This window comes from Ammospiza caudacuta, chromosome 5 (assembly GCF_027887145.1).
Source record: "Ammospiza caudacuta isolate bAmmCau1 chromosome 5, bAmmCau1.pri, whole genome shotgun sequence".
NCBI classification, from domain to species: domain Eukaryota; kingdom Metazoa; phylum Chordata; class Aves; order Passeriformes; family Passerellidae; genus Ammospiza; species Ammospiza caudacuta.
In genome coordinates this window covers 36,305,727-36,330,435 of record NC_080597.1, presented here as the reverse complement: position 1 = coordinate 36,330,435, position 24,709 = coordinate 36,305,727, and the positions used below count along the sequence as shown (strand labels likewise).

At 33.5% G+C, this 24,709-nt stretch overlaps 1 protein-coding gene across 1 annotated transcript in view; it reads right to left on the bottom strand.

The window, feature by feature from the left end:
* The window catches only part of CEP290 (centrosomal protein 290), a 48,167-nt gene that overhangs the window by 3,378 nt on the left and 20,080 nt on the right, over positions 1–24,709 (bottom strand). The window contains exons 26-50 of the mRNA XM_058804462.1: positions 24,475–24,648; positions 23,195–23,306; positions 22,203–22,408; positions 19,948–20,099; positions 18,840–18,951; positions 17,621–18,076; positions 16,404–16,568; positions 16,080–16,187; positions 15,867–16,001; positions 14,951–15,214; positions 13,749–13,856; positions 12,975–13,165; positions 12,030–12,243; positions 11,703–11,840; positions 11,371–11,592; positions 10,712–10,828; positions 9,167–9,312; positions 8,160–8,315; positions 7,458–7,581; positions 5,111–5,239; positions 4,748–4,834; positions 2,911–3,075; positions 2,465–2,587; positions 2,008–2,168; positions 202–343 (exon numbers count right to left, since the gene is read on the bottom strand). Coding sequence (XP_058660445.1) covers positions 202–343; positions 2,008–2,168; positions 2,465–2,587; positions 2,911–3,075; positions 4,748–4,834; positions 5,111–5,239; positions 7,458–7,581; positions 8,160–8,315; positions 9,167–9,312; positions 10,712–10,828; positions 11,371–11,592; positions 11,703–11,840; positions 12,030–12,243; positions 12,975–13,165; positions 13,749–13,856; positions 14,951–15,214; positions 15,867–16,001; positions 16,080–16,187; positions 16,404–16,568; positions 17,621–18,076; positions 18,840–18,951; positions 19,948–20,099; positions 22,203–22,408; positions 23,195–23,306; positions 24,475–24,648 — 4,107 coding nt within the window. The remainder of the gene's footprint in view (positions 1–201; positions 344–2,007; positions 2,169–2,464; positions 2,588–2,910; positions 3,076–4,747; positions 4,835–5,110; positions 5,240–7,457; positions 7,582–8,159; positions 8,316–9,166; positions 9,313–10,711; positions 10,829–11,370; positions 11,593–11,702; positions 11,841–12,029; positions 12,244–12,974; positions 13,166–13,748; positions 13,857–14,950; positions 15,215–15,866; positions 16,002–16,079; positions 16,188–16,403; positions 16,569–17,620; positions 18,077–18,839; positions 18,952–19,947; positions 20,100–22,202; positions 22,409–23,194; positions 23,307–24,474; positions 24,649–24,709) is intronic.

The window sequence follows — 24,709 nt, the reverse complement described above, 5'->3', positions numbered from 1 at the left end:
TAACAGTTGACTGCAAGTCAAGAATATATATTGATAATACATGGTAAACCTCATTAATTGGCTAAAATATGTAAATATAGCAACTATGACTCAAAAAACCTAAAAAGTAAAGGATTGGAGAAAAAACAAGTATTCTGCCACTACAGACATTACAAAGACAAGCATTCTACTTTTAGAGTTATCTAGGTTAATTTTACTCACTTGTTCTTTTAGATCTTGTAAATTTTTATCAGCATTGTGTTCACGTTCTGTTGCTTCCTGAAGCAGCCGTTTAAGGTTACCAATGCTTTGGGTTTTTTTAGCAATATCTATTTCCATTTCCTTCAACTTGGTTTCCTGCATTCTGGCAGTATTTTTATTTAGAAAGAATAAGAGCAAAAGTTAATACTTATGCAGAAACAGAGATTAAAATATCTTTAGGAGAATAAATGCTGTAAAATACACCCTAAAATATATTTGGGGCATTGGCCTTGAAATAACCACTGGCCTTTTAAATACAGTTTTCTGAAATAAGCATTATGAGAAACACATCTTTAATCCTTGAATAAATAAAGGCTTTTCTAGATGTTACACTTCTGTAGTTCTCTTTTTGCGCCTACACTTTATTAAAAGGGGACAGGAATCTCTTTAGGCTATTGCACATAAACCCCAAACACCTGCTGCTAAAAGTGTACATACTGGTGCAGTATAGACACTAGTTGGATCTTATTTCAGTGTTATACCTTTGAAAGTGTTTTTTTAATGATTTAGTAATTTATGGAAAATGTACTGAGAAAAGGGTTAATACAGATGGAGAAGATGAAGACTCCAATGCCAAAACTATTCTGCAGTAAATTGTTTATCCTGGAGGAAGAGCAGTCTGAGGAAGATTCCATTTTGCTTTGAGCTTTACAAGGCTCCAAAAGGTTTGTGTAGAATTTGAAATGTTGTAAGGTACCTCTAGAGGTTATGCAGCCCAATCTCCCATCTGAATCCATCTGGATTTTCAGATAGCAATTCAGTGTCCAACACCTTGCTACCTGCCAGAGTCTTCTGAAGGGTCACTGGGATGACACCCATCCCTTTGTCTGCCCTAAGAAACACTTACTGTTACCATGTATATGCATTGGTAGATGTGCTGGTGAGGTAGATTGCATGTTAAAGTTCTCTAAGCAGCTTCTCTAGGTTAGCAAGGTCATTATGTTATTAACTTACTTTAAATTCATGTTAAAGTAAATGCAAATAGATGGCTTTATTCACAAGAGTTGAAATAGGCAAGTACAATTAAACATGACCATGTATTTTGTAGCTATACATAACTATGTGTCTCTCAACTAAATAGAACCAAGTAGAAATGTTTTTCAAAAGAGGTGAAGAACAAAAAGAATAAATGTATGAATGCTGCTGTGCTGATATGCCAGCTGTTAAGGGCCTGTGATCTTCACTGCATGCTCATATCCTCTCTCTGCTGTAGCCATTAGCTACTTCTGTCCTGTCCTGTGGTCGGTTTTACCCTCCTTAGACAAAATATGGTTGTCATCTGGCCTTGCATAGAGACATTTTACCTCACTGGATAGTTCAGGGGAAGCTTAAAAACAACCAAATGGCTTTTTGAAGTCTCAGTGAAAAAATGGCTCAGCAATATGTATGTCATAGTAGCACTAGACCCTCCAAGGGATCCTGTGGGAGTGCAAGACTGGGAAGGGAGTAAAATCTTGGACATCAGCAGTGATCTGACCTAAGATGAAATTAGACAAGTCTCTCTCCTGTCCAGCTGATTTTATGTCCTAACAAGTTTACTGTCAGAGGTTCTGATTTTGTAGATACATTCCATTTCTGTTTATTAAATAATACTTTGCAACTCATCAACTTACTTCACCCTGAAGTCATCCAGGAGTCCAGGACTAATATTTCTTACCAAAAATTTGCTCTCTGCCATCCTTACACAGAAGACAGGTTGTTTATTTCTCTCAATAGCATAAGAATGGTATCATTTTTCTGTCCTCTTATAACATTCTCAATTCCTACCTTGTTACAATGGACTTCCAGTTTCTGCTGTCAGCTCCATCAAATTGGCTCTCAGCCAAATTTAGCTTCTTAATGGTATCCTCCAGCTGAACATTTAATTTCCCATTTAATATCTCCAAGTTATTTTTCTCTATTCGTAGCTTCTCTACAGTGTCAGCTTCCTATTGTTCAATAAAAGAAAAGCTTTATGGAATACTTAACCTCACAGGAAGCATCTCAAACGATGGTGAGAGAGGGTCAGTGCTGATGGAGGGGAAAATTGCACCCAAGACTACTAGCACTTCAACTTCCAGATTTGGTCTTGAGCTGGTCCTTGGACATCTCCTCTCCACATATAGTGAAATAAAACTGTCATAGCAGTATCAGTGTTATATCAACCATTAAGAAAAATAAAAACCATATACTTACCATAACCAGTGCCTAATGGAAATAAAGGGATGCATTAAAATGATCATACCTTTTTCAGTTCTTTACGCAGTCTCTCATTTTCAGTAATGAGTTTTTCCATTCCTTTGGTTTTAGATTCATAACGCACATTCAGCTGGCCCTCCAGATCAAGTTTCGTTTTTTCCATTTCAGACTAAAGATCAAACAATTTGTTAAAACACATTTACATCTCTTAGTAGAAGACTTCAGATTTCCATTTTTAAAGCATAGCATAGTTACAGCTACTTAGCACAGTGAACATTTTATCACATAGTTAAATATATCCTTAAGGTATACAGTACCTTAAACTCTGCAGTATATTATGCTAAAATGAAGTTTTGCCTTTCTGTTCTATATATTTCATGACTGGTATTTTCAAAACAGTTTTGTGCCAATCAGTATCAACAGGCTTACTACTCCATTTTGTTACTAACTTGCATATAAAGTGTTACCTAAATATAGTTACTAAATCTGTACCTTTAGCCTCTCATTTTCCTGCTTAAGAACAAGTAATTTCTCATTAGAAACCACAGCTGGAGTTTTTTTCAGTTCTTCATTTTCTCTTTGGACTCTCTCTACAACCTTTTTCATCAAGCCAATTGTTTTTTCCAGTTCTGGGACTGTCTTTCCACTTTTACCACCCTACAGAGGGGGGAAGGAAAAAAGTAAAAGTGAGCAAATAGTTAGTCTTAACATTCTGAGATACTCCAAATCTTACTTTATCGCTTTTTTTTCCCATTGCAATTCACATTTATAGGAAAAAAGATGCTTTATTTTGATATGACTTGAACCCTAGAATTTCCAGCATACTTACCTCTCCAAAACATCTAATGATTTATTAATTCCCCAAGCCAACAAATCAACTCCTTCATTTTCTACCTTACCCTAAAGGGTTGCAGTTAAGTCTCAAAATCTGCTGTACTTTTGAACTAAACTGAAAGATTAGGAAAATAAATCAAAGAACTACTTAATTTATTTAGCTTTTCTTGTGGAAAAATCCCCCAATCCAACAGACCATGCAATTACTGTTGGGGGCATTGGGGAAAAATGCTGGGCTGGAAGCTTGAGGGAAGAAAAGAAGGCCCTTTATAGCAACCCTCCTTCTGCTGAATTGAACTGACAGAAAAACTATATATTAAAGCATAAGTAGATCTCCCTTTCCAAAGGAATAGATTCTTCTTGCAAAATGATAAATAAATAAATGTGGGTGAAAATAGGCAATTTCTCTAATTTTCTTATTTCACTACAACAATTAATGAGTTTAAAAAATCTGTTAGAAAGTCTTCAAATCCATTTATTTTCTTATTCTCTTTGTAGCAATTTCCTCAGCAATCATAATTTAAAGATGCTGCTGATTCTAGTTCTGGGGCCATAAGGCATCTCATAAGGAAAATGGGAAGGATTTTACACCCTAGACTTCTACATAAATGTATATAGCCACCAAATTTCATTATTAAAAAGTACTTATTTTTCTCAAAAATAATTGGAGGAATTAGGAGGTTTGTGTCGGTACACAGCAGAGTTAAAGAAAAACCTGTCACATCTTGCTGCCTGTGAATGGAGAAAGATTCAGAATTTGCTTTCTCCTCAGAACCTTTGTGTGAAACAGTTGTACAAACTGAATTTTCTTGTCCAAGATTACCACTGCATAAGAGAGACAAGTACACAAGCAGTCCATGCAAACCATAAGTAAAATAATGAAAAATATTTGATCTTTTCCAGGTATGCAGGAGCAGAACTCAATTCTCCTTGTATACTGAGCTACAGAGTCACTTAGGAGCTTTTATTAGTTTGGCTTTCCCTAGAAGGTCACTCAAATAGTTTGATAAGTGAACTGCAGGAGACACACTGCTGAGTATTTTTTTCCCTTGAACTTTGGAAATACAATTAAGGTAGTTGGCAGTAGCTCGAGTAAAATTTAGCTGTGTCACCTTCTGTAGCACAACAAACAAAAAACTTCACTAACAGTAACTTACCCTTTCTACACCTGCATCAAATCATTTACATAAATACATGAATATAATTTTCATTATTATGGTTGTAACTGCTATTTATTGTACAATATGCTTCTGAAGGTAACTAATGCAAATGACAAAATAAGGCCATGATAGTGCAAATATTTAATAGTCATTGTAATGGTCCTGTTAACTTAATGCCATTAATTCATTATAGCATTGTGTCAATAAAATAAACAAGAAAAATTCATGTTTCATTTTGGTTGATTCCAAATGATTTTGTTTCAATAATACGTAGCTGCTTTTTTTTGCACGTTTTTTTCATTTACTTATGATGAAAGTGCTGTTAGAACACTCACCCCTCTAATGCTGTTCAGCTTTCGTTCAGCTTCTGCTTTCTCTTTTTTGAGAAGTTCACACATTTCTTTTAAGTCCTCTACTTGGTCCTACAAAAAAACAAAAAAAAAAAGTAATAAGCAACTTAGATCTCAATTTGAGGCAAAAAACTGGTGAAAAAAATTGCAGTGATTTTACTTGGAAAAATTTAAGAGAAAGCAATTTCCCATCTCAATGACATTTTCCATTATTTCTACTAGCTATTCAACCATCTCATCTTCTGTAAACAAATGAAAAAATTACAGTATGTACAGAAAAAATATCCATTTCTTTTTAAGCAATTCCCTGACCAGTGTGAGGGTAAAGGGGAGTAAAGAAGATGTTACCTTTAGTCTTGGCAAATCTTTATTGGCCTGCTCTAGTTGGAATCTTAGCTCAATGTTTTCAGATGACAATCTTATATTTTCCTTTTCTTGTTCTCTTCGATGCTGATCACTTGATCCTGTTCCTGATGTCTTGAGAAAAGAGGGGGAAAAATATTATTAAGTGGTAATGTACTAATTCAATACAACTATCAGTTGTAGCTGATTAAGAGCAACAGAAATCTAGTATTTTTCACAGAAATCAAAAAAGAAAGCATTATTACCAGTTTTAAACTAATCTGCTTTGATTTTGCCAACTTCTCCTACATTTCTTAAACTTGCTTAACCTTTAAGGGAAGTTTACAGATCAGTATAAATCAGTAAACATTTTGTCAAACCAAAATTACTTCTCAAACTATTCTGTAGAAGTAAACCTCAAAGACTAAAAGATAAATAAGCTACTGAATGAAGTAGGCTGTGACACTGTACCTGGGAATAGCACCTAATTTTAAGGGCATATTCTGATAGTTTTTTAAATAGCACATCTGTCATAAGAAATTTCAATTATCTCAAATGATCAGAGAGCAAGCCAGGAATAGTAGTATGTAACTCTCATTGAATTTGTTAGTTCCCAAAATCTTAAGTCTTTATCCATGGAGGATAGTGATTTCAACTATACAAGGACAGCTTTTCATACTTAATAGTGCCAACTGAAATCATTGTGATACAGTAAATTATTATGCCTGACTAGTAAAGAGTAAAACCTTTTAATAACTTAATAATCAGTGGTTTTGATTCATTACTTTATCACTAACTATAGCAATCAAGTATTTGCTTCATTAAAGCATTTTTTTAGTGTAAATAATAACATATCATAAGTTTCTTAAAGAATGAAAGACATCAATTAGCTCCATGTATCTTTAGGGTTATTTGTAAACTCTCTGGATCAAAATTTTAGAATTGACAGTAGCTTACTTGCAAGCTGACATGCATGCTATCATGAAAGTAATATAGTTTGCTTTATGGACCATTTGGTGAGTACTTCAATATCCCTGCAGACCATGCATAGGAAAGCACTGCTTTATCAAGATCAAACTATTCTACTTCTACATCATTTGTACTGAAGAAATGCTAGAGGGCCACTACAGCATCAAACCTCGAGCATTTCACAAAATTCTGGGGCAGTTTCAATCCCTTCTGTACAGCTTGGGTCATTTTCCTGTTTATTCTCTGCAGTGTGTTGATTCATTTCATTACTCATATTTATTTTCTCTGCTTCACAGTCATTAGCTTGATTAGGAGGTTGCCCTGAATCAGACTGATTGCAGCTCATTTTGTCAGCATCAGGCTCCTCTACACATTCTTCTTCATCAACATTTGACTGCTTGAAGATTTCTTGCTTCCTCTCTTCTTCTTCATGTTTCTCATTAACTTTTCCATTTTCAGGCTGGGTTATATTTTCTTCTTTTTCACCACAGTTCTCTTTACCAGCTTCAGCTATAATTTTGGTTTTCAGTCCTTCCCTAGAAATCTCTGTGTCCTCGCATTTCTCACCATCTTCAGGGTGCTCTTTAGGACACCCTTCTTTGCTTACATCTGCAGCAGCCTCCTGGACTTCATTAGGCATGATGCATGCTTGCATGCCTGTATCCTCATCTACTTCACTGCCATCAGTAACTCTATTATTAGTCTGATGTTTGATTTCGGCCCTATTTGAAATAGATTTCTTGTGAAGGATATTCAGATACTTTTGTTTACTGACAGTGATAGGAACAGACTCGGTCAGTTCAGTTTGGTCACATGTACTCTGAGTCAAGTTGAAGATAGAGTGAAGCATGAAAGAAAAGCAGAACACGGTAAAAGAAAACAGGAAATAAAGGAAACTAGAATTTACTGTTAAATCTATTCTTGAAAGATTCAGAAAACTTAATAATTCAAAATTTGCAATGTAAGTAGCCTTGTAAAAATCAAAGGGGGACAAAACCACCTAACGCAACTGAAATGAAGATCAGTATTTCACAAACTCTGTGCATCATTAATTTTAAATCACTATGTAATATAAAAGTAGTCTCTCAGTAGCAGACTCATGTTTAAAAAACTATTTTTTAATTTCTCCACATATGCTAGGATACTGAATATTTCATCTTCAACTTGTAGGACACAGAAACTTTAAATTTTGGGGATTTGGGTGTTTTTTGTGTTTGGTTTGTTGTTGGTTTTTTTAAAAACCACTAGAAGTTGAGTATATCATATCCTGCTGTAGGATACTGTCATTTAAATAAAACCAGCTAAATGACATAGAATACCAAATAGAAAACAAAATCTTTTCCTAAGTAGTATTCTATGTACTATGGTTACATAATTAACTTACCGATGGTTTCAAAAACGTCTCTCTTGAACATTGTTTCTGCAATGCATGAAGTTTCTCCTGGAGGTATTGATTTTTGAAGTGTAAATCTTCTACAACAGAGTCTCGTGGGATTGCTTGCAGTGTTCTACATCAAAAAATGAATCAAGCCAAAACAAACAGAAAAACACCCCTCAATGTAAAAGCATTGTGAAATTCTGGATTTCTACACTGGATTTTTCTGACGTTTCTAAGCTAGTTATTCTGAATCAATGTTGGCCATATTTCAACTAATCCCAATGAATGGAAGATACTTGCTTTGGCAAAAGGAATCCACTCTTTTCAGATGTATACAGCTTCTATAACTCATTATCCACTGTGGTAGTGGACAACTGGTTAAGCACTTCCTAACTGCACTTAGCAGTTCCATAACTTTCACCAACTCTAAATTGTAGTTAAAATTTTTCACAATAGAAGCCATATGTTTTTCATATTATTTAGCTTTTTAGAATAATGAGCCAATGCTGCATATTCTCTGAACATGCACAACTGCTGCCAAATACTTTTAAGTTTGCTCATCATGGACTCCAAGAAGAAATTTTAAAATTCTTGTTTCTTTTTTTCTTTCTTGATTTACAGTTTGCTTATTAGAGACTATCTCATTCCACATATTTTTTTACTAATTTAGATTTCTCACTTTTTATATTCTTTTAAAAAGTCTCCCACCTCAAGTGTGCAACTTCATTTTCTAATTCTAGATTCCGTTTTCTTAGTTCTTCCACTTCTCTTTCAGTTTCTGTGGCTCTTACTCCAACAACACGGTCAACAGTAACACCAGTAATTTTCAGTTTCTTCTGCAGAGCAACTTTCTCTTTTTCACCCCTGCAACATCCAGTGAATTTACATTTTAAAGTTTATTTGCTAAACTTCTCTTTTGAATAGAAAATATTTTCTGTCTTAAAGAATCACATTTGCATTTTATCTGCCAACTGAAACACACCCCCTTTTCTATTTAATAAGGTTACTGTATAGACACTAAAGCCTTACCAAAATCTCAACTCAAAGCCCAAAAAAACCCAGTGGACATTAAGTCAGTATCATGCACGTCATAAGCCACTTGTTGTTCTTGCCTTGTTCTATGTGAAATTCAGGCAAGGCTTGCTAAGAATAAGGGCAATTTTGAAGCAGTTTCAAATCACAATTTACAAACAGCTACAATCACCACCACCACATCTTTTATCAGTAAGATCTTGCCATTATTTCACTGAAGTAAACATCTGCAGAGAGTATGGACATATGGTTGTTTCCTGAAAAGGCTTCCAATTCACAATCCTGGAACTGTCATTACTGCAGTAACACTACAAGTATCCAGTCCTAGCAACCTGATTAAATAACACCACTGTGAGAAACAGCCTGTCTTGATAAAGCTGTTATTTCCTTTATGAGAATCATAGAATGCTAAACCAGGAAGATTAATAAAGGACTTAAATAAATTTTATCTCAAGACACTTTATTCTAATAAAGGTAGTTGGCTTCCACAAGGGAAAGGATACTAGAAGAGTCAGCAGCCTGCTGCTTGAAAATTAACTAATCCTTTTAGTCTCAACAGCAATGTCAAATTCTCACCATCAATCTTAGAAAGGCAGCAAACTGCAATAATTACTGTATGTCAAACATATCTGGATTTCTCTTATGCCATCATTTTGTAGCTGAATCAATTAAAGCCAACTCACTTTGTATAAATTTCCTTCAATGTATTAAACTGTTTGGATAAAGCATCTGCTTCTTTTTCCTTTTCCCTTAGTTTGTTCCGCAATCCTTCCATTTTGATTTGCCATTTTTTACCTTCATCCCATCTAATTATTTCCTCCTTGGAGGCCTGTGAAGAACATAAATAAATTCTGTATTTCCCTTTGATTTCTTCTCTTACAGCAAAACAAGAAAACACATTAGAAAACTAAGAATTATATATTCCTCATTTATCAGTTCAAACCAGGCAGCCATAGCAGCATATTTTATTTGCCATAGTTAAGTAGCACGTTCAGCTGGATACACTGCTGTGATTGGTGGATAAAGCTATTGCAGCTGATTGCTCCTACCAAATTCTTACTTGGATTTTAATGTTCATTTTACAAAAAAAGAAGTGAAGCATTTCATGAAATTAGAGGTGCTAGTGCAATGTGTCCTTTTACTTAAAATTACACATTAGATTTAAGACAAAGTAGGTTTTTTGTATGGCAATTTACAACAGATCTGTCTTCTACAACTCACCAGGGGCTTGCTTGCCCCTGCTGCAGAGCTTTTTCTTCCTACAAGAAATGGAATCTCTACTTAGAGTTAATAACTCAGTAACTATAAATTATACATTGGTTAAAACCTGTGCCTATAGAATCACAAATGGCTACTGAAAAATCACAGTCAATATTCCTGTATGAAATTTTTGGTTTGGTCTGGGGTTTTCTTTGTTTATTTTTAGCTGGAATTTTTCTCTCTCTGGTTATTCCCTGTACTTCATTTTCTGGTTTTGTTCTAAACAGTTACTGCTATGAAGCAATGGAATGAAAGGAAAATCTTGGAAAACAGGAAAAATGCATGCCAAGTGTGAGAAAAATACCTCTAGACACAAAGCAACAGGTATTTAAAACATTTCAAATTAATTGAAAGCATACATTCAGTTGCAGAATAATATTTCACATCATACATCAACAGTCTCTCTTTACACAAGTATGCTATAATATTCCAGCATACTTTATAATTAATATGAGCAGCCACTAATTAATTACTGATGTAGAAACAAGCAAGAAACCATCAAAAAACTTATAAATTAACATAAATTAATCTGAGTGATTAACTCTAATCACTCAGAAGTTCTTGTATGTGGAGGTCACAATTGTCAAGAATAATCACTTACAGAGAGACCATTCCTTTAAAGATTCACCTTTTTGCTCCTCAGTATTTTATGCTTTTACTGTTGCACTGATTTCACAAAAGCACATTGGGCAGAACTCCTGTAATCAATTTCACCGCTACCTAAAAAATCTTAGTTTTCTAAGATTTTGTAGAATTAAACATCCGTTAGAAAAAGTCAGGAAAACATTAGGATACTAAATAACAAGAGCAGTAACAAAGAGCATGGGAAATATGAGAAGTTGCAGCCATGAAACTGCTTTTTTTCTGATCAAGTTTGGCTGGTAGCTTTTAGAAGAAATAGGGAGAGGTGAACAACCTTGACCTCAGCTGATGAGCTCTTTCAAAGCCATGGTATAAATATCACATACCTTGTCTTCTCTTAGACCCTTTTTTTCTGTTTCTTCACACTTTTTCTCAAGTTCACTTTCCAACTTTTTAATTTTTTTCTGAAGCACATCTATCAGATTTTGTTCATCAGCTTTGCTCTGAAAAATTACAAATTTTCCAGCTTCAAGTTTAGTAACTACTGAGATTTTTCTCCAGTCAAACAATAAGGATTTAAATTCCAAATTAGTAAAATTTGTTTAAAACCTAAATGATCTTTTAAAAATTACCTTTAAATTATTAAAATATTGGAATGCAGCTTCTCCCTCTGAACTGAATAATCAGCAGCAAGTACCTGAATTTTAAACAATACATAGATGATTCTTCTGTAAATCCCTTACTTTTCTTCTAAAAGGACAAATAAGGACAGCCAGGAAGAAGACAAAATACCATTTTTCCACGAAGCTATGGAAGTGGTTATTCAACTCCTCAGACTCTTTCAAACATATCTCAAGAAGTACGTAATTTCTTTTTTTTTTTTTTTAGCTGAGGCAAAGAAACAAGCTAATAGCTTACATGTAACCCAGCTGATTAGGAAAAAAAAATTTTAATCAAGTGTAAGATACTTAAATCTTTCATCCCCCCAGCTCATCTATACAGAAACTTGACCAAGATCAAACATAGTCTGAAAAGTCACTTCTACCTGAATGTTACTGCTTAGCCTCCTAATTCGGTTCTTCAGTTCTTCATTTTCTTTGTCTATTTCATTTTTTTCCCTCAATATTTTAGCAAGTGCTTTTTCTTTCTTCTGAAACTCTTGGTTTAACTCATCCCTTTCATCGGACAATAAAGATTCCTTGTTTTTACTTATTTTAAGGTTCTCTGTAAGTTTTGTAATCTGATTATTCAGTTCCTCTATCTGTGTCTAGAAGGAAACAAAAAAAGTCAGCGAAGGTGCCAAATCAGGTTGAAGTCTTTTTCCCTAACTGCTGTAAAACACAACAGAGCAGTACAGTGATATTACCTAGTACTCACCGTAAGCCCCTTGGTTTCTCTGTCAACAATCTCCTGCACATTCATATATGCCTCTTTTTGTGATGCAGCAGAAATAATTTGCTGTTCAGCATTGGCAGTCATTTCTGCTCGGAGCTCTAGAAGTGCTCTACTCAAAGCCTGAAAATAATTAATTCAATTTTTTTTGTAAATGAAGATGCTGCTACAAAACAAGAAAAGGCAGTTACATTTTACTTCAGCATGTTATGCAGTTATATTGTATCTCCTGCTCAGCTACACAAAGAATTCTTAAGCATTATGAAAAATTTAGTCTTTAAGTGACATAGAGATTAATTTTTGTTGACTAACTTTGTGCTGGTTCTCTTTTATGGCTAACTGGCTCTTCAACTGTTCCACCAGGTTTTTCATTGTTGCTGTGGGCGCTCTATTATTTGCTTCTTTTTGGACCTGTAGTTCAGCTTTAACATTTGCTAATTCCTTCTCCTTCTGAGATAATATGTTCCTCAGTTCATTTGCTTCTTCTTTGATTTGCTGCACATCAACTATGTGCTTTTCTTGAAGCCTAATGAAAAAATAAGCATGAATAGGGTACAGTGTAATAATTAAGTTAGCAAACTCCAAATAAATCACAAAGGACACGTTACTATTATTATTACTATTATTATTATTATTATTATTATTATTATTATTAATAATAATAATAATAATAATAATAATAATAATAATAATAATAATGATAATAATAAATTTAAAAGACACTTAGATTTGAAAACAGCAAAGAAAGACTGACTCAACAAAGGCAGCTCCCATTTAATAAGAGAATTACTCATGAAGGTCAGCAAAATTACATTAGAGCGTTTTTAATTTTCATTCCTGGCCCTTACAGGTAAAGAAGCATCATATTTTTTTCCTTTTAAACATGGGCTATACTTTCATGAATTTAAACTTGCTCAGCAGCAAACCCAAATGGATGTGTCATGGGGAGAAAAATGACAGAACACAAGCCAGCAAGTAATGCAGTAACTTAGAAACAACTTTCTTTTTCATTAAATGGCATAAAGCTAACAACTAAACAGCATTTTTCCAAGCCACAGTATTAGCCCCAGTGAAGGGCTAGAGATTAAAAATAACTCACAATTGCCAACTTTACTAACACTTTTGGGATTTTCTTTTTCAGCTAAATCCTAACGTCAGCAAAGACATGTTCCTTTTGATAGATCAGTCCTGTAGCAGCAACACATAATTGATTTGAACCACTCCAATGTGCATTATATTAATAGTTAAAAAACTTACTGGGCTCTGATTGTCTCAAACTCATTGATTTTCAATATAGTGATTTGTTTTTGTTTCTCCAAATCAGATGATGTTTTCTTTAATTTTCCAATAAGTGAAGCAAGAGAATTGTCCTGTTCTGCTACAGTTTGCTCTAAGTGATGAAAATATTTGCTGTTGGATAGGGACATAGAAGTCTTTTTCCCTAATTCCTGCAAAACACAACAAATGCAAATGATAAACATTTTAAGCTTTAAGCAAAAGATAAGCATTACTGATGCATTTTTAACTCATTCCTAAATATAATCAAGCATTAATAGCTATCATTTGTTTACTGAGATGTGATTTTTAGTTCACAGAGAAATGGGTCAGGCTGGTTTGAAAAGAGCTTTGTACATCTAATGATCAACAGAATACAGCAGAATACAAGCTTCACCTTATCATAAGGTCCAGAGAGGAATTTTGAATTGAAATGGATTAGCTTAATATAACCATACACTGAAAGAGAAGAATAGGAAGCAATATATAACTATCTCCCCCAGCATTCTCCATAAATTAGGATGATATGGGTAATGCCCATATATTCTGAGGTCGTCACTCTGTTTTTTTTACAGTTGGCTCCTAATGCCTCTCATGTGAAATCTCTCAAAAACAAAGCAACAATTATAAATCAATCACCATTTTATTTTTCCTGTCACCAGTTATTACTCACTTTTGACTGCCAAACTGTTCTTTCCAGCAACAAAGCAAAAAATATAGGAACAACTTCACAAATTCTACAAATACATGACTCACCAAAGCAGCCGCTTTGAAGTTATTAAGGGAGTTTTCAGTGTACAAATCTAACTTCTGGTGTAGAATTCTTATGTCTTCCTCATGCTTCTTTGCTATTTCCTCTTGTTCCTGGTAGTTCAAAATAAAACTCTAGTGATGTACATTATCACATAAAGTTATTAAACTGCAATGCCTTCAAGTTGTTTGTTCACTCATTGCTCAATAATGCTCTGCAGATTTTCCTCTAATTCTGCAAATTTTTAAATTCTTTTCTTCTAGCTATAATCAATGATTTTCTTTTTTCCTTTTTACACTATTGGGAGAAAAAAAAATTAACTCTTGCAGTTTTAAACTAAGCAGCAAGTAGTATGGTGTAACAGCACAGAAGCTGGAGAACAAAACAGTTGGTGCTGGTCTTCACCAACTGTGACTATCAGTATGGACAGTAACATCCATACCAGGTACATTTTGAGTTTATGTACCTTGGAATATAATGTGATCCCATGGATGGAATGCTAGCACACAGAGCACAACAGGCTCATTTTAAGACTCCATCTTCTGGGTGTTTTCCAAACAAAACCCCTTGATTTCTCCCAAAAGAAATAGCTCCATGTGTTAACCAAAGTACACTAAGTGAAGATGATAAAAGTCTGCTTTGGAAATGTGCTTCTGATCTAAAACCAATGCATGTCTGGTCTTGAAGTACCTCTTTGACAAAACATTTATGTTCTAAAATACACTTTATGGATATAAAGAAAAAACAATATGAATTATGCTTCAATAATATAAAGTATGCTTAGATACACTGTTTATGCTTTAAAAAATGCTTTAGTTTTAAATATGCTTTAAGAAGAATGTTATACATAAATGTATACTTTTCTTGTACTGCCCAAATTCACTACCAGATGCAAATACTGAAAAATCCCAAAGAAATATACAAAATAGACTGAGAACCACATCAGCAGAAATTTAATTTTCTTCATGTCATACTACTTTAATTCCTAGACAGACATTGTATACATAGCATCTTGACTAAGTAAACTTACTATTCTAAAAAGCAAAAAAATTATATATGAACTTTCTACATGTAAAGTAAGTAATTGTCTCTGTTCTGTGTGAGATCAGAAACTTTTATTTTTAGATTTCACTAGCAATGAGAAAACAAAGAATCAACTAAAACAACTTGAAAATCGAAGAAATTTCAGAAAAAAGGGTTTAACTACCTCTCTTGCTTTGGCAAGCATATATTGGTATCTTTTTAACACTTCCTCCTTTTGATTTAATCTTGCTTGCATATTTGCAATGGTTTGCTGAGCAATTTTAATGGCATGACGGTACTCTGGGTCATCTTCTTCTTTGCTTAATTCAGACATTATTTTCTCTCCTGATGTTGCAGGTAATCGAAGTCTCAATTCATTTATAACTTTGTCTCTTGATATAACATTTTGTTCAGCTTTCCACAGAGCGGTTTCCTTTTCTTCCAATTTCTACAACAAAAGGCAATTTCTGCATTTCCAGAATTCAAACACTGGAAAAAAATCTCACTTTTCAAGAAATGTACCAGAAAAATTTGTCTAAATATACTTATAAACACAAAACACTTTGTACTGGGATCTGTCTGTATGGGATTACTATTAGATGAAAACGTCCTAGAATATCATTACTGTGTCTTTATGTATTATTTGCTTGGCACATGACACTTAACTCCTTTTGTCCTACCAAATTAAGAAGCTGGTGTTTTACAAATTATTTAAGAACCATAAGCAGAGTAGCAATTTGACAACCCAAGATAAAAGTATTTTGTAGCACTTGCTAAATTTAACTATGCATAGTCAACTGAATTTTGTATAGCAAGACTAAATGTATTAATAAAACATTAAAAAATTCTAAAGACTAAATGGATTAATAAAACCTACTAAATGGATTAATAAAAACATTATAAAATTCTCCTGCATGATTTTTTCCAATGGAAAAAATATTTCATTTTGCTCATGGTGTGATTATATTATTTACATTTTCCGAGTGTTATGCATGTCTAAATGACATTTTAAAAAGAATATTTTTCATGGGAAAAAAAAGTAAAGGCATATGGAAACACAAACTTTGTCACATTAAATTATAATTTATACATTAAATTACCTCCTCCAGTGATCTGCAGGTTGCCCTAGTTTCCAGGATTGTTTGAATATATTCCTGAATCTTTCTTAAAGCCAACTCAAGTTGTTGTGGGATTGGCAAACTAGGGTCTGGAACTGAGCCTGTAGCATCTTCAAACTGCACAGAAAAATTGATATTCATGTAATCTGACAGCTCTGAAAAACATGCCTATGTGCCTACTTTTAGTGCATGTACCTTTAAAGCTGTTCTAAGTATTTCAGTTTGTTGATGATCATACTGGTCTAACTGGCGCTGCAGTTCTACTTCTCTCTGGTCCCAAGCCATTTGCCTTTCTTCATGAAACTGTAACAAAATAGTTAGTTTATTTATTGAAGGCAATGGGAATTTTATAGAAAACTTCAACTGAAAAAAAAGTTACCAAAAAGTAAAACACTCAAACGAGCTATAAAAAAGGATTATAAAACCAAGATATAAACACTTGTGTTAAAAAGCTATTAGAAAATCAATTAGTAAAATAAGGAATAGTATATTTTTTCAATAGCATGCAGGAATACATACCTTGTTCTGCTGTACAATTTCTTCTTCCAGATTACTGATTGTACATTCATATTCAGAAATTATATTACGCAAATACTTCACCTCTTCTTTTTGCTTGACTAATTCTCGACTGAGTTTAAGTTCCTGCAGATGCAGTTCCTCCATTTTCATGTGCCATACAATTACCTTGCAATGAATAACACAGAGTATATTATAATTTACCCCAGGCCAACTAGATTTGGCTTCACTCTTTGGCTTTGAGGCAGGATGGAACTTTTCAAACTAACTGGAAGACACGTGCTCTGCCTTTTTAAGCTTCTTCACTTGTCTTGAGAGAGGAGGCATGACAAGAGTATGAAACTGCAAGGGGAATGACTGATAAGTGCAGCAGCCAACTGGAGAGGCAAAAGGTTTCCCTTACACTGACAAAAGTGCATTGCAAACAATTTTCAAGTGATTCAAGTTATACCTTATGTATCTGTCCAGAACGAACAAAAAAAAGTATGCAAGAAGTTTGGTTTGTATTTTCTAAAAGAGCAAGAGAATTCAAAATCATTAAAAACTGTACGTATTCAAAAAAATGTACATGTACTAAAAATAACAGACATACTTTTGTCAAAATGCTCTAGAAAAATATTTGAAAACTGACTTAAAACTATAACATGCCCAGAGCATTACAAGCATTGCTTACATGCAGACAACTTTAGTCACAACAGATACAATCATAATATCTAATATACAGTTCTCTTGAAGAGAAGTGAGATAGCATTCTTAAGATTTCAGGGCGACATTGCTTACAGTTGCAAAATATGCTAGCAGAATTTACATGAGCATTTCTAACCATGCTGTCTAAATTACTGCCTCTGGATTTTTTTTAAAAAGGCACAGATCTGGAGTGAAGATTTCACTGCAAGCTCATGGGACAAAACTTCAAAATGCTAGTCTGTATTTAATGTATTATTTAATTAGATTCATAATTTAATTCAATTTAATGTAACTGCACTTAAAGTTAGTGTCTAGTTCCTATGTGCCTTAATTTGGCACAAAAGAAGATAATTACATATATCTGCCCTGATTTCTACAAAAAACAAAATATGACAGCTGTCATATTCTAACAGTGTATTTTGAAATTAGTAAGTTTTACATTAAAACATATATTAAGAATACAAACTGAACTGAAACTGAATTTAAATGCAGATGAGATAAGGAAAAGTATTCAAAGCTACAAAATCACAAACCTTTTGAGCTCCTCTGCTATCCTTCAATGCACTTACTAATTCTTCTAAACTTTTCAGTTTCAACTCCAGCTCTAAAGCTCTGTTTTCTGCATTTCTACGCTCCTGCTGGGCATACTGAACTTCTTCCAAGATCTTCAGTTTGTCATTCTGTAGCTGAATCATTGTTTTAGAGAATTTTTCTTGCTGTGCTAAAGGCAGAGCACCACTAAACTGTCGCCGCAAGGATTGAACCGTCTGTTGTAGATGTTTGGCTCTATTTCTTCCTTCAAGTCGGGCAAAATATAAGGCTTGATCTCTCTCATCAAGCTTCTGCTCCAAACGTAGATTATGGATCTCCATCTTCTGTAGTTTCAACTTAAACTTCTCCAACTGGTCTACGGCAACAGATTCACTACCTTGAAGAGCTACAATATCTTGATGCAGTTTTGCAATAATTGCTTTTTCATCTGATTGTGCCTAAGAACAAAATTGATAGAACAAATTTATTTTTCATTTTAACACAGAACATGTTAACACATGCATATGTTATAAACAAGCTATTTTTTATATATATGTGTTATATATTGCGTGTATTATTCCACAGAGAAGAGTAAGAATCAGCCTCTAACAGGCTTTTAATTTTTCCACTATTGTTTCTACAGGCACATTTTAGAAGTACACCTTTTCAGATACTGATCTTAAGAATGGTCTCTTTCCAAAATACCAGAAACTGAGGAAGAAATATGTACCTAAACTTAGAAAATATAAAAATGTTAAAGCTGACACAAGTGTTGGATTTAAGGTCTCAAACCGTTTCATAGTGTGAAACCAAATTCCAATAAATTGTTTTAGCTAATAACAAAACAAAATAGTAAACCTGTTGCAAATCTTCAATATTTACAAGTAATTTCTTGCTTGTGAAAAATGATTAGACTTTCCTCACCATGAGTTTTTCCTTGACCATGAGCTATTGATGATACAAGAATGAATAGTATGTAAACAATATGAAAAAGATCAGGATATGTAATAGCTGCACAGCTAGAATGGAGTAAATAGTGAAGGGAATAATTAATGTAATATGGAACTTTTTGAAAGGGTATGGGCACTACAAGGACTAGCTTGCTAAGATTCTTCTGAAATACTTTTGCTGCTTTGTAATTCATTGCAAAATTACTTCATTTCTTCTCACTCCAGGGAAAAAAGAATACAAACTGCAGTTTTAATAAAGGTTAAATTTTACCTGATAATCTAAAATTTGCATTCTAAGATATTCCACTTCTTTATCTCTGTATTGCTGGCGTGCCTCCAGAGCTTCAACTTGTGTTCGTGCTACATCAGACAGTTCTCTTAACCTTTCAGGGAAAACAAGAGAATTGTGTCACTTGAAACCAGTGAATAACCTATTATGTTTTTCTACATAGAAGATACTAAGAAAAGTTATGTTTCCTCATATCAAAACATATTTGGATTTCATTCTTTTCAGCAAACTCTTCTCTACTACTTAGAGTTCTGTTTAAGAAAATTCTTCTGTGTTGCCTCTCAACTTTTTCACAGGACATTTTCTTATACACTATACAGAAGTTCGCTAGCAGTAACCTACTCCAGGAAAACAATGACATGGGGTTTTTACCTGACCTAATCATCTCTGTCCTCTATTTCTCTCCTACTTCACGATATAAACACTCAACATTTTATAAATGCTCAAAACATTTCATTCTCAATTCCCTTCTCTGCTTCCCCAAATCTAATAAAACTTACTTGTAAAACTTACTTGCAGTGCCAAAAATCACTGCGAGTATCCCTATAGATTTTTCTGGTTTAGGCATATAACAGGATTACATTAATTACTCAAAGACAAATGTTCATACCAACATAGCTAAAAAGCTCCAATTTCTGCAAAGTTAATCTCTTCTAAGTAAATGTAAATCTTCGCACCTACTGTACCTTAATGTTTGAGATATGAGTCTTTCAAAGAAAGAACTGCTTTCCAATTAGTTCTACAAGGTTTTCATGTACAGAACGGGGGTTGTGGCACAGAAACAAAATCAACTTTAATTAGTGTAAAAATACTAGTATAAGTATCTAATTGCACACTTACCCTATCTATCCCAGCCAGCACTTAATTCCTTGTTCAAATTAAAGTGAAACAAATTGCATTCTTTATAGTCAGGAATTAAATGCTTCATTTTCAATCCTAAATTTGGCATGTATATATACTCAAAAATACAGGCATTGAAAATTGCATGTTAGTTATTCACAAGTAATGTATCATGTGAGACTAATATGCCTGAATTTTCACATATTTCTGAACATATACTTAATTCAAAATTTATAAATGCAAGACTTACTTTGATACTTCAATCTTGAGCTCCATCTCACGCTTCTCTAGGTCCATGATCTGTCGTCTATCTGCATCACTTACTGCCTTACTTACACTCTTTGACAGTTCATCCCTTAATTCCTGTTCCACTTTCTGTGCCTCAAGATTGATTTTGGTGAGCTTAAAAAAATCAAAACCAGAAACAAATGAACAAAATGGCATCCTAAGCACATAACTGCTCAAACTCAGCAATGAAATAGCAGCACCAAAAGTATTTTTTCTTTTTCAGTCATTACAAAACACAGTTAAGATGTGATGAGGTTGTGTTCAAAACCCAGTTTCCCTTACTCTCTGGTTAAACATCTTTTTTGTTTGCAGGATTCCATGCACATAGCAATGGATACACAGTTTGGCACAGAAAAGGATTCTAAACTAAATACAATTTTCATTAGCGAATTTTTTTTCTTAAAACCATTACTGCCATAACTTGCTCCTAAACTAAAATGAAAAATAAAAACAAATTTAAAAAAAGACTTTAAACACTTTAGGAAATTAACAGTTATATATTTATATACTGTCTTTTATATTGGAATTGGTTATAACAGAGGTTATAAATGCCAAGACTGACAATAATATTGTGTTCTTTTATTCCTTCTAAAAAATCCTTTCTTAATTAAACGACATTCTTTCGAGCAGTCTGATTTTTCAAGTTGATTATCAAATACTGAGTAACCAATATTTCAATTCAAACCAAAAAGCATTAAAAGAAATAATCTTAATCTATCTTAATCCTAACACACAGAAGTCCCCAGGACATCAGTACATACAGTTGTGGCCCATTATTCTGATACCACTTCTTCTTAAAAAAATAACTGATTTCCTAAATAAACAAAAAGAAGTGCAGGGTATCCTCATATATGTGGAAAACTAAAAGTAGAATGCTGAAGTTGATTTATGACTTAAAAAATGTATAGTGGACTTCTAGTTATCAGTTCTTAAACTGGTAGTACTTACAGCTTTCATTAATTACGTCCGTACAATCTTGTTATCTCTTTCTCAAACAAAAAAAGCAATTACACCAGGTTAGGAAATACTGACAACAGGAGTATATGAAACAGAAAATGTATGTCCTGGAACTACAGAAATGGGGCAAAAAGGGATACAGAGGTACTAGTAATAAAGAATGGCATTAGGCATTCATCAACTCAGAATGAAGGAAGACCATCAGACCTAAAGTATAAAAGTATCACAAGACAAACAATATATACAAAAGAGAATATGAAAAATGTGACACTAGGGTGCATCACCTAAAGCATTCCTTATAGAAATAAAAGAACCCATCCCATCAGAAAAGGCTTCAGCAATGCCGCTGCTGAAAAGCTTTATACACTTTCAGTTACTCCATCTCCCAGATTAAATCAAATAAAAACCATGTAACAAACATAACTAAAACAACAGAGAAACAGGGAGTCACCCAACAGCAATCTAAAATAGACTACACTCTAGCAAAGGACAAGGAGTGGAAATTAATACAATCTGTTTTCATTCCTATCAATTATTCTCTTTCAGCCCTTGTGCTGAAATTATAGACCAGTACCATCACAAGAACAAATCTGTACAATTCCCATAGATAAATTTATTGTAGAAACTATAATAAAGTCTCCTGCTAGTAAAAAATAAATGTCTACAGAAAATTCAAAAACAAATAGTGCGGACAAAAAAATCTAACAAGCTTAAGACTGATAGGCCAGGAATACTGAGCTTCATCAGCTTCAATAGCATATGACTTCTATATCTGTAATATAGAAAACTTGTGGCATAGGATGTAGCCAGTCTGTAACAGAATCACAATCCTATCATTTGCACAAGTGATGTAAAGTTCTAACCTTTTTTTTGAATAATTGGTAATTATAATGAAAAAATTATAAGAAAAAGAGATCATATGGATTAGACAAAAGAAATAACAATTTTGGAACAGACTTTTTTCTTGCAGACCACTGACAAAACTAGGAAACTATCTGTCAAGATGCTCATCATGTGTTGTATTATAAACAGAATTTTAAAATAAACTACTGACAAATTAATTAGTTCTATTTTTACCCATGACTCTCATATGCAAAATTGCAGCTCTTAAAGGCTACAAAACTATGTTTTGCATCATAAGTTTATGTATACACATTTATTGATACAAATTGATATTATTGATATAAATCATTTTTGAAAAGCTCAAAATTATGTTTTTAAGATGTATCAAATTAGGTTGTTAAATCTCAGCAGATTTACCTCAGCAAATTTTGTTTCCAATTCAAAATTACGCTCTTCTATTTGCTTTACAGTACTCCTTAAGTGTTCATACATTCGTTGTGAATGCTCTGCTCGCTGTCTTTCATTTAGCTCCTTCATTTCCAACATTGTGATTTTTTTAGAAATGGACAAAATCTCACTGTTGGTTATTGCTTTTGTGGCTTTGTCCATGGCATTGTCATCCCCTACAAGAAAAAATATTTAAATTAGACATACACAAACTGATTCAACTATGAAAATTATTTCCTCCATGAAACCAAAAAGGAGTCTTGCTTTATCTGTGTCAAGTAAACTTTAACACATCTGGATGCATGGTTATCTGGCCTTACTACATGTTAGAAAAATATACAATTTGAATAAAATACTACTATCAATTATCAATGCATGTATCTGCAACCATGGTTACTGAGACTGATAGCTATTTTAATGTAGCCTTTCACCTTATGCTTAATACAATTGGCAAACCTTCAGGAAATTTATTTTAAAATCTGTAAAAGAAACAGGGCTGAATAATGGGAATGAAATCTATAGAAAGAAACCCCACCCATTAGGAAAGAATACTTTGTTGCAAGGCATGAAACCAGCAAAATGAACTCACTTTCTTAACAAACTCCAAAACACCATGACAGACAATCAAGTTAGACAATATTAAGAAAAAAAAATTCAGGTGACGTTGTGTTAAAAGATTTTAAACCCTAGACCCAATACCCCTTGACCCAATAACCCAAGAAAGTCAAAGTGGAAGAGTTTTATTAGAAAAATACTGAACTTGCTTTTAGTCAAATGAAATTTACAAACAAAAAAATTCAGCACAAAAATGGACATCACTACTGAAAGACATACAATAGTTATCATTCTTTTTTAATTTTCATTATTTTAAGACACATCATTTTAAAAATATTTTAAAATACTACTTTTATACAGGATGTACCATTTGGTGTTTGATGTTGCAATATAACTTTCATACTTGCCCAGTTTAGTCATCTGCTCCCAAGCTTGTTCTACAGTGTGAAGTTTTTCTTTTGTGATCTCCAGTTCCTTATTCAATGAAGATATCTGTGCTTTCAGGGATTCATTCTCACGCTATATGACAGAAAAGTTGCAACATAACAGCAAACTATTTCATTGTAGCAGATTTCATCTTTAGTATCTATGAAATCTTTTAGATAAACAGACTTTACTTGTGTGCAACCCCTAACCTACATATATGGCAACAGAAGACTATATGTTTGTAAAGTGTATATATTTGTAAAGTGTAAAAGTATTAGTCTTTGTCCTCTGTATCCTCCCGTCACAGCTAGTGAATACTGTGAATATTTATTACCAGCAACTGAGATTCCTACTGCAGCTACAATTAGATGAGAAAATCTTTGTTTGTCATACTGAGCACCTCATTAACAGTGGGAAAGAAATACTTCTGGAGTACTTCATCCCACAAAGAATACTTCCTCTTGCACATTAATACCTCTTTGAGACATATCACATTTCTTTTAGTTCTTTTAGGCGTCTAATATGATGGCAAATGTTACTTTTGTAAATGTTCTTTCACTCCTCCAAATAGAAATACAAATTTCCACATTAACCAATAAAACAAATTAAATACTTTATATTAATTTTCAGTTTGAGTTTTCTGGACACATTTTAGTTGATATATTATTCTCTAGCTCTATGAAGTTGCTGAAATAGGTAATGCAAGTTTTCATACACACAAAATTCCATAAAATAGACATAGGAGTCCTTCATTCTTTACCATCCATGAAAAGTGGGAGGTAGTAACATATCTTTGAAGCCAACTTCACAGTTCTTGAGAAGAAACTCCCTTCTACTTCAGAATAAAAGTTTTACGAGAAGAGTTAAATATTTGCAGTATCTACAATATTTTGCAAGTACATTATCAACAATCTTTGGCTTCTTTTATGGAAGTAAAATTAAAAGCTTTACACTTTTTGGAACTAAACATTTCATTCCTGGGAAAGTTGGGAAGTAGTAAGAGCACATACTTTGAGAGTAAGCTTTCAAAGTGTTTACATCCATTCTACTTTCCTAATGACCTCCAAAACTGAAGATGATAGCAAACATTCCTCCCGCCTGTCTCATTTTAGTAATCAAAGAACTAAAAGTAATTTCTGAGAGAACACATCCAAAGCTTAGTTTAAAGAACAAACAAACAAATAAACAAAGAACCAAAAGGAAATGCTTTTCTGTCTGCCCATTTTTTCCCCTTAGGGTTAAAATGTAACACAAACATTACCTCTGTGTGTTCCATATTTGTTGTCCGTTGCACAAGCAAATTATCTTTCTGTAACATCTCTCTGTATTTAGCAGTTAATGCATTGTACTGCTTATTGGCCACTTCTAGCTCAGACAATGGCACACTACTGTCCAGCACTTTTTGCAGAGCTGCAATCTTAAAGCTAGCCATTTCCTATGAAAATAATCAACACAATAGGTTACTAGGTCATCTAGAAATTTAAACATAAAACTGC